The 11003-nt window shown below is 39.6% G+C and overlaps 1 protein-coding gene across 1 annotated transcript in view; it reads right to left on the bottom strand.

Annotated features, from left to right (window-relative positions):
- Positions 1 to 5370: 5370 nt before the first annotated feature.
- The window catches only part of bin3.S (bridging integrator 3 S homeolog), a 45065-nt gene continuing 39432 nt past the window's right edge, over positions 5371 to 11003 (bottom strand). The window contains exons 8-9 of the mRNA XM_018255038.2: positions 7152 to 7286; positions 5371 to 5814 (exon numbers count right to left, since the gene is read on the bottom strand). Of these exons, the coding sequence (XP_018110527.1) occupies positions 5668 to 5814; positions 7152 to 7286 (282 nt within the window). The 3' untranslated portion in view covers positions 5371 to 5667. The remainder of the gene's footprint in view (positions 5815 to 7151; positions 7287 to 11003) is intronic.

The following is an 11003-nucleotide window of genomic DNA, read 5'->3' as shown; positions in this document are numbered from 1 at the left end:
AGTAATAGTAACAACGTTAATGGTTGTAATAGTAATAATAGTCATAATAGCAGTAATAGTAAAAGTAGTAAAAAAGTAAAAGTAGTAATAATAGAAAATTTAGTAATAATAGTAATAGTGATATTAGTGGTAACAGTAGTAGTAACAATAGTAATAGTATTAATAGTAGCAACATTAACAGTAGTTATAGTAACAGTAGTATAAGTAACAGTAGTAATGGTAAAAGTAATGTGGTGGTAAAAGTAATAGTGGTGGTAAAAGTAATAGTAGTCATAGTAGCAATAGTAAGAGTACTAGTAAGAGTAATAGTAGTGATAATAGCAACAGTAGTACTGCTAGTAGTAATAACAATAGTAATAATAGTAGTAGTAGCAATAATGAAATTAGTAGTAATAGTAACTGTCGTAGTAGTAATAGTAGTAACAATAGTATTAATAGTATTAGTAGCAATAGTGGTAACAGTTGTAATTGTAGTGAAGTAATAGTAATAATAGTAGTTATAGCAGTAATACTATGAACAGTAGTAATAATAGCAACAGTAGTAATAATAGTAACAGCTGTAATAATAATAATAATAACAATTGTACGTAATAATACAAATTGTAGTAATAGTAATAGTAGATTAGTGGTAATAGTAATAATAGTAGTAATAGTAAGACTAGTAATAGTAATAATAACAACAGTATTAATAGTAGTAGCAGCACTATTAACAGTAGTAAAAGTAATAGTAGCAAACGTAGTAATAGTAATAATAGTAGCAACAGTAATAGTAGTAGTAATGGTAGTAGTAACAGTAGAAATATTAATAGCAGTAAGAGTAATAGTAGTAATAGTGGGTAGTAGTAGTAACAGTAATAGTAATTGTAGTAATAGTAGTAACAGTAGTAGTTATGGTAGTAGTAATAGCAATAATAGTAGTAGTAATACTAACAGAAGTAGTAGTAGTAAAGTAGTAGTAGTAATAGTAGTAACAATAGTAGTATTAGTAGTAGTAATAGTGGTAGCAGTTGTAATAGTAGTAAAGTAGTAGTAATAACAGTAATACTAGTAACAGTAGTAATAATAGCAACAGTGGTAATAACAGTAGTAATAACAATAGCAACAGTAGTACTAGTAGTAACAGTAGTAGTAATAGTAGCATTAGCAGTAATATTAATAATAGTAATAGTAGTAGTAATAGTAATAATAGTAGTATTTGTAATGGTAATCAGTAAAAGTAATAGTAGTAATAGTAAGAGTATCAATAATAGTATTAGTAATAATAGTAGCAATAGTAACATCTATAGTAATATGTGTAATAATCGTAATAATAGTTGTAACAGTAGCAGTAACCAGGTCCGGATTGAAAATTAAAATAGGCCCTGGCATTTCAGGTACATAGAGGCCCAATCAGCCCACACAGAGGCCCAAACAGCCCCACCAGCCCACTAAATAGTGACTTTGTATGGCATCTTACAGCAGCCCCTCTGGCATTTGCTAGAACTCACAGATTGCCAGTCCGGGCCTGGCAGTAACAGTAGCAGAAATATAAGTAGCAATAGTAGCAGCATTAGTAATAGTAGTAAGAGTATTAGTAGTAATAGTAATAATAGTAGGAGTAGTTGTAGTAGTAATAGTAATAGCAGTAGTTGTAGTTTTCAGTGAACAGGAACACCAGCCTTGGGTCTCAGGTAAGTGATTTTAATTGCTGGGGGTACCTAACAATATGGCATCCTTCTGTGATTAACCTTTCCTTCTTCTTTCAAAGAGCATTTAAAGTTGCTGCACTGTTGCATGGAGATGCCTGTGACTGTATTCGCAAGATAGGTACAGGTATAAAGCTTGGTTAAAAGAAAACAAACGAAACAAAGGAACTTAAAAATAAAGGCATGGAAGAAATCGGAACCTCTAGTGACAAAGAATACCAGCATCATTAAAACATGCAAAAATTCATCAAGAGCTTGTTAGGTAACAGCAGTGTCCCTCTGAGTACAAGCAATGCAAACAAAACACATATTATTGAGTATTTTATTTTTAAAAATGCCTTCAATACCGAACAAGATTAGATACTAGTAGTAAAATAAAGGACCTATCTGTATACAGTTTAATTACATAGAACAAATTCCAGTAGCAGGTTTGTAAACTGGATTGTAAAGGCCTTTAGTAAGTAAGACAGAGTAGGAGAAAGAGGAAAGAGTCGAGAGACTAATAGAAAAGTGAGGAGATGATGATGTGGACATGAGAGTATAAATGGCTGTCTGTCTATACGGAGAACAGAAGCATAATGTTTCTTAGTAGCATATCATACATCAGTAACTAATATCAGTGCGGATTACTGGACGGATCTGGGGTTTTTGTCCTTATGGCAGGATATAGAGTAAGGTAGTAAACTGGATTACTAAACAAAAGTCTCACGCAATAAAAACAATAGTACTATAATGAAGATCACCTAAGAGGATATTTCCAATCAGCTGCTACAACTGTCTGTAAGCTGCCAGAGGGCTGATATCAGGTTGCCCTCAGAATCTACTGGAGCATAGTAATCCCCAAAGCACCCCAAAAAAACAGGTACTGGTAAACACTTTACACCATATTTACATGAAGAGACACTTCCTGTGACTTGCTAATTAAAGTAAACCTTAAAAATAAGTGAAAGTAAAATTGATGAGGGCGCTATTCTAAGTACTTTTGCAATGTACATTCATTATTTATTTATTTTATTTTTTTAAATTACAAGAAATTAAAGAATACATGTACTGCACCACCTGCTGGTCATATTCCAACCAGTCTGACCACCAAGTAGTCAAGGAAGTTGTCAGGAGAAAGAAAGAGGCTGCTCTGATGTTCTTCTGGTTAGGAAAAAAAAACAGAAACTTTTTTAAAATCTTTCCTAACCAGAATAACATCAGAGCAGCACTATTTCTTTCTCCTGACAACTTCCTTGACTACTTGGTGGTCAGACTGGTTGGAAAATGACCAGCAGGTGGCGCAGCTGTAAAAAAATTAATTTTATGTTAACAGCACATGTATCTTGGGATTGAAAAAATAAATAAATAATGAATGTACATTGCAAAAGTGCTTATAATTGCACCCCCATCAATTTCACATTCACTTATTTTTAAGGTTTACTTATCCTTTAAGGCTGACCAGTAGATCTCCACTAGTCAATCCATAGTAGCCCAACAGTAAAAGTAGATACCTTTGCTCGCTTTCTTCAAGTATTAAAGGAGAAACAAACACGTAACATAAAAAAAACTCTACCGCCCTACCCTTTGTAGACCCCCCTCCCTTCTGTCCCCCCCCTTAGGTGGTACCCGGGGCAAATGGCCCTAACTTTTTACTTACGGGTTTGTTTCTCCTTTAAAGGAAACCTTACAAAAAAGGGGTGAATTGTCGAAACACTCCAAGGCCAAATAAAAATACAAAGAAAGTGCGGCTGACCTGACCAGGATGGTTACAAACATACGAAAAGGAAAAAATTGATGAACGCACATTCCCTGGTCCCGTTTCACAAATGAATTTACTATCTAAGCTAATGCATATATTTTGCAAAACAGGGGTTTTTAGTTATACAATTATGATAATTAAAATCGATACCACGTCATGGTAAACTTGTATATTCCAGCAGAGTGCCTAGAGTTCTACTGCAGGAAGAATGGCCAGACTTCCATGGGGTTGTAACAACCCTACACCCGTCCCTTTAATGGTGGTCTTTTGCCTTTAAAAATAGGTGTTGGTTTGGGCAATTACTCTCTTTTTAAAGCTGCTGACAGGGAAGGAAAGACAAGCCTATTAAAGAGGACCTGTCACCCTAAGAAACAATACCAAATTATTTTCTATCATGTTAGTTGAGCAAAATAAACTTTACTTACACTATATTTATTATTTAAATGTTGTTTCCTTCAGTCTTAGAATTACACTATCACAGCAAGTAGGGTTGCCACCTTTTCTGGAAAAAAATACCGGCCTTGCTATATATTTAACTTTTTTCCCTATTAATAACATTGGGATCAACCATCATTTTTACCGTCCAGGCCGGTAAAATACTGGCCAGGTGGCAACCCTAGCAGCAAGCAGGCAGCAGCCATTTTGTGGACACTGTTATTAAGATAAATTGTGTATCACCCCAAAAGCTTGTGTAAGCATGAGAATGGGGAACCTAATGCTCATACACAATGCCATAAATAATTATAGGGCCTGGGGAGGGAAGGGACAATGTGAGAAATGCAGTGACATGTAGGAAGTAGTGATGTGCGGGTCAGTGACGCTCCCCCCCCCCGGAAGCTGCTGATGACGTCACAAAAGGGGTGGGGTGAGCAGACTCGAGACTATAAAACCCGGAAGTCGGATGCCGGCATTTGAAGGTGGCGGGCGGGGAGAGCAAGAGCAGAGCTCAACCCGCACCCGCCAGCCACCCGCGAGGAGCACTGTGAGGTAGAATTGAACCTGCCCGATCCGCGGATCCCGCGGGTATCGGGTCGGCCCCCACATCACATCACTAGTCGGCCCCCACATCACTAGTAGGAAGTGCTAAGTAAAAGTGAAAGTAATTGACTGCCCCATCTCTATGGCTCAGGCATAGAGGAGGGGCAGATAATATTTGATTGACAGCTTAGATATTTAAACATCTTTATAACAGGTATGGATGTTTTAATGAAATAATAATTTGTGTTTTGTGTTAAATTTGCAAAGGACTTTCATTATGCAGATTTTTATGTGTCCACCATTGCTTAGATCAAGGCAACCCCTCCCATATAAATGCTGTGGCATAGGAGAGGATCAAGCCCAGTTAGATCAGTAATTTGGTGCTGGTTGGATGAATCTCTTTTACAAGCCTCTTAATGGGAAGGAAAAAACAAGCCTGCCTAAAAAAATACTTTGGTATTGGCAAACCTCTCCCCTTATAAAATGCTACTGGCATGGGGGAGGATCAAGCCCATTTAAGATGATGCCTTGGTCTGGAGACACTGACCCTGAGACATGCAGTTTTCCAGGGAGGAGCCAATCCAGAAAAAAACTTGACCAGAGGTAAATAGTTAGGAACACCATATGGGTTTGCATTGATGTCGTATGGTATCAATTTTAATGATCATAATTATGTAACTATAAAAAACCCTTTTTTTTGCAAAATACATGCATTAGTTTAGATACTAAATTAATTTGTGAAACTGGACCAGGGAAGGTGCGTTGATTAAGTTTTTTCCTTTTTGTATGTTTATTAAATGAAACCTTGCCCAACATTTCAAGCATGTAGGTATATCTGACCCTTCAGAATAGCTTCTTGCACCAAATGACAAGAGCAGTCTTTAGAGAAGGTGCTGGAAACCAAAGTCAAATTTAAAAAGTTACTCCCATCAATGTCTGCTAATCTACTCTCTGTGTGTGTGTGTGAGCATTTTCCTATCCCTCAACTACTTAGAATTCCCCAAGTATTTACAGAAATCACCATAATGAGAAACAGATATGAGCAACAAGAACCAGTTAGAAGCAATCATCAGCTGAGCAGTCCTTTGCTATTGCAGATTGATTGATACCCCTATACATGGTACAGCCTCAGCAATAGTACGGACTGCCCTTTCAGATTGGACTGATGCCCAGTGCCTGACTGCCCTAGCTTACAGTTACCTGAGGGTTAAAAACTCTATCAGTTTATATTATTAAAGATGGAGAGTCAGTGGAGTTCAGTGGTCAGTCGTCTGCAACGATGGAAAGTGAGCGTAGCTCTGCCAGTCTGGATTCATTCTCCTGCTCTCGCTCTGCATCAGATAACTGCACCTCGTCCACCTGTTGGGCCAGATCCCCAAACACTCGGGACATCTCTGTGTAATAGACTACCTGTAAAAGTTACATTTATAATGATTAGTAGGAAATTACAACAGGAGGCATTATAGGGAAAACACATATGGAGTAATAGGAGGTGTTATAGGGGCTATAATGTGCAATATCAGATGTTCTAAGGAGGGGTTATAAAAAGAAACAGTAGGAATTATGACAGGTGATATGCAGGAAGGAGGAGTTATATGGAAAACGAGGAGATGTTATAACAAGGCATTATAAAGAGCAACAGTAAAAATGGGATAGGAAAGAATGGGTTATTTGGAGAAATGGAAGGGGCTAAAGTTCTTTTTTTCAAAACACATCAGTTAATAGTGCTGCTCCAGCAGAATTCTGCACTGGAATCCATTTTTCAAAAGAGCAAGTGATAAGCGAATCTGTCCAGTTTCGCCGAAAAATGTGTGAAACTGCGAAAAAATTTGCAAAACGGCAACATTTCGGGAAACGCATTGAACTGAATGAGACATACTGTATACCAACTAACACAACATAGGGGCATATTTATCAAAATGTGAGATTAGAAAAGCTGTGAGTTTTTCTTTGGCGAGCTCTATTCATTCCTGTGGGACTTTTAGAAGCATATTTAACATAGAAGTTAAAGTTCACAATTTGATAAATACTCTTTCAAAAAAAACCTTGGGAATAAAAAGCAGGCGAGCTTTTTGCAGTTCTAATCACACATTTTGACAAATTTACCCCTAAATGTCAAATTGCTTAAAGGAGAAGGAAAGCCGTTAACCACTTGGGGGGTGCCAAATGTTAGGCACCCTCAAGTGAATGTATTTACTTACCTGAAACCCCGGACCAGTGCTCCTATCAGCAGAAAACTACACCGGCCCAGGTTTATTCCAGCGAGCAAAATGGAGCGTTCCTCTTCTGGCTTCTTCAAATTTACTGGGGAAGACGCATGCACAGTAGAATGAAAAAGCCGAATTTTTAGTTAAAGTTATGCTTTTCATTCTAACGCGCATGCACAGCCGCGAGGAGGGAGGCGGAAAAAGTCGAAAGAGAAGCGATCCGTGATGCTCACTGGAATAACCCCGGGCCGGTGCCGTTTTCTGCTGATAGTAGCACCGGCCTGGGGTTTCAGTTAAGTAAATACATTCACTTGGTGGTGCCTAATATTTGGCATCCCCAAGTGGTTAACGACTTTCCTTCTCCTTTAAAGAGCATGCATAATAGGGAACATGGGTGAAATTTTTGTTTGGGGTGGCTAACAATGTATAATTTAAAATGAATATACAGAATCAATCTTTCCTGGGGAGGCTCAGCCTGCCTAAATCTTCATTATTCTCAGTCTATAGTAACGTAAACCTCTGGCTTTTCTGTGTCCTCACCTGTGCCCGGATGAGCGACTGGAAGCTAGGATTGAAGAAATCTGTACGGCTGTTATAAAACTTCGGCATCTCATCCAAGAGCTGGCGATTCTTAGCCTCAAAGTCTTCACGGACAGGACGCAGCTCTTCCCGAGCCTAGAGAGAAGACAGTAATGCACCGAATAAGTGAATGTGTTTTACAACAAAATAATACATACAGGGGTCTGTGTTTGCCAAAAATCTAATCCAAGGCAACCCCCACCACCATTTGGAACCTTTTGTCTATTGGTGGGTGCAAAGCCATCTTGTATGATTCTTCCTTAGCCTTCCTCTGCAGGCACTTGAGAAGTTTCTCCTATTTGGTACAAACTAATGACTGCTGTGCCACCTTGAGATGCGAAGGAATATACATTTATGAACTATGCATTACTTAATACATTTGTCTACCCCATATAACAAAACTGGATGAACAGGTGAATTTTAAGGGGAACTATTGCGAAAATAAAAATGTAATATAATAATAAACTTTGTTAATACAATCAATTATAAATCTGCATTGTTTCTGAAATAATCAAGTTTATATTCACTGTTCCTCTCTCAGCATCTGTTTCTCTTCATTCTCTCTTCTTGTTAGATATTCATTGACAGTAAAGCTGGCCATAGATGCAAAGATCCGATCATTCGACTTTTCCCATCTCCCGACCTGCCACTAACCATTCCGATCAAATAAAGTAGTAAAAGAACAGATGTTCAGCCCCTGACAGTAATCGTATGAAAGTTATGTCTGACAAAGCTGGTGACAGTCTCCCACTGAAAATCATACGATCGACAATACATGCAGAGAAATTATTGGCAGCCGACAGAAAACTTTTAACCTGGCTGATCGACCAAACAACCAAAAAAATGTCAGGACTCTCCAAACACGGTCCGAAAATCGTACGAATCAAGGATCTTTGCGTCTATGGCCAGCATTAGATTCAATATATCTTATAGAGGGGCTTCCTTTCCTAGCAGATGTATTAGACCTCACTCAAATAACTGAATCCAGTACAAACAACATCTAATAAAATAACAGCCTTTGCACAAATCCTGCATGTAGAGAGACATGATATCTGGTGTTTTTTAAAGAATGAGCTCTAATACATCTTTTAGGCAAAATGAGCCCCCCTATAAGATATATTGGATATAACTGTCAATGAATATCTGACACCCAACTCCTGCATGAAGAGAGAATAAAGAGAAAACGTTTCTTATTTCAGTATGCTGAAGCTTATATTAAATTTTCCTTTTCACGTGTTTAAAGAGCATGTTCCCAAAATCTGCCCTGTATGACCTCTGTGTGGCACCAGTCTTAGAAAATGATATAAAGCATTTATCCAGAACTCATGGCATAGACATTTCATGTTGCAATTGGCCTTTTATTAAACATAAAACAAGTGCAACATCTATCTGGCAACAGCACATAACCTTTGTTCCAAATGGGCCTGTGTCCCAGCATTCACATTAGGACATAACCAGTAAACCCCCGATTCTCTAAAGAATCGTTAATGAAAGAATGGTAACAACAGTGAGGCAGCAAAATGCGATGGGTGCTGATTCACTCGGCATCCCCAGGCAGCAACTGGCGACGCTAATTTGTGGGGATGTAGAGTGAATCTGTGCCTATTGCTTGTTATTACCTATCTGCTATTAGAATTCTTAAATTTTGAGTTTATTGGTAGTAAAGTGTTACTGAAAAATTTCTTTATAAACAACATTTTTTGTGAAAATGTTCTCCTGTCCTTGAATGAGTTCTCCCTGGTGAGCTGTACTTAAAATCTTGACTTTAACATCAGATGAACGCTGCACTCTTGAAAATGCAACATAAAGTTGACCATGACCAAACACAGGCTCAGATAGGTAAATGAAAATGACAATGTTTGTCCTTGTGATTTGTTGATTGTCATGGCAAATGCAGCCTTAATGGGGAATTGTCGTCGTTTAAGTTTAAAAGGTAATTCCTGGTCAGAACTGGTAAGGTCAATTCTGGGAATCAAAACAGTATCACCGCTATGGGATCCTGTAAGCACTTCTGCCTTGATAACATTTTGTCTCATGCTCTTCACAACCAACCGTGTACCGTTACATAAACCTTGCTTAGTGTTAGGGTAGGGGCACACGGCGCGATTTCGCCGCGATTCTGCGCTGGGCGAGTTGTCGCTGCGTTTTTTAAGCCGAAATAGCTTTGCTAACTTTGGCGCTGGCGTCAATGCAAATCGCGGCGAAATCGCTGCGCTAATTCACACGCGGCGATTCTTTTTCTACTGTCGCCCGGAAACGCTCAGCGAGGCAACTTCGGACGACAATAGAAAACGAATCGCCGCGTGTGAATTAGCGCAGCGATTTCGCCGCGATTTGCATTGACGCCAGCGCCAAAGTTAGCAAAGCTATTTCGGCTTAAAAAACGCAGCGACAACTCGCTTAGCGCAGAATCGCGGCGAAATCGCGCCGTGTGCCCCTACCCTTAAGGTTTCTTAACAGCATGACTATTGTTCCTACTTTGAGTATAAGATTGTGTTGTGGTAATCCAGCATTGTTGATAGTGTTTAAATATTCTAATGGGAAGTTAAGTTTCTCACTTTCGTCTTCAGAATCAATACAGTCAGTACTAAATACAGTCAGTTGCTAAAAATGGCCACCCACGCAGGTACGCAACCGGTTCCCCTCCTAGAGTGACGCTAGCGCCGCCATTAGACAAACTTGCAAAGGAGTAGCAAGATGGCCGACGCTTATACAGACTTTAGTGGGCGGATGACAAACTCGCAGAGGAGTAGCAAGATGGCCGACGCTTATACAGACTTTAGTGGGCGGATTTGGCAGTGGGCGGATGACAAAGTCGCAGAGGAGTAGCAAGATGGCCGACGCTTATACAGACTTTCGTGCAGGTACGCAACCGGTTCCCCTCCTAGAGTGACGCTAGCGCCGCCATTAGACAAACTTGCAAAGGAGTAGCAAGATGGCCGACGCTTATACAGACTTTAGTGGGCGGATGACAAACGCGCAGAGGAGTAGCAAGATGGCCGACGCTTATACAGACTTTAGTGGGCGGATTTGGCAGTGGGCGGATGACAAAGTCGCAGAGGAGTAGCAAGATGGCCGACGCTTATACAGACTTTCGTGCAGGTACGCAACCGGTTCCCCTAGTGTGACGGTGAGCGCATCTGCCTCCCTAGATCCTAACCTTCCAGCGGTCGCCGCCTGAGTGAGCAGGAAAGAAGAGGCGGCGGGAGGCAGAAGGAGACGGTGAGCGCATCTGCCTCCCTAGATCCTAACCTTCCAGCGCATCTGCCTCCCCGATCCTAACCTGTTCTGATCCTAACCTTCCAGCACATCTGCTAATCGAAGGCCGCATCTATGTATTTCGGCTGAGGTTGCGCGCGCATCTCATAGATCCTAACCGAAGTTGCGTGCGCATCTGCCTCCCCTCCACTCGGGACATAGATAGGCCTTCGGTTAGTATATAGGATTGTTAGGGAGAATGATCATTGCAATGATCATTAGTATAGCAGCACAAGCCATATACAGCCATTACATGCATTGCTATATAGAGCTGTGACTTTTGATCTTATGATTACTTGCTTTAAAGGGGTGGTTCATCTTTCAGTTAACTTTTAGTATGTTAAAGAATGGACAATTCTAAGCAAATTTGCAATTAGTCTTCATTATTTTTTTTTATAGTATTTGAATGATTTGCCTTTTTCTTCTGACTCCTTTCAGCTTTCAAAAACAAATGCTTTGTAAGGCTATAAATGTATTCAGGCCTCTCCTGCTCATATTCCAGTCTCTTATTCAAATCAATGCATGGTTGCTAGGGTAATTTGGACCCTAGCAACC

This window comes from Xenopus laevis, chromosome 3S (assembly GCF_017654675.1).
Source record: "Xenopus laevis strain J_2021 chromosome 3S, Xenopus_laevis_v10.1, whole genome shotgun sequence".
NCBI lineage: Eukaryota > Metazoa > Chordata > Amphibia > Anura > Pipidae > Xenopus > Xenopus laevis.
Note: the sequence above shows the minus strand (reverse complement) of the source record. Positions and strands in the feature narration are given on the sequence as shown.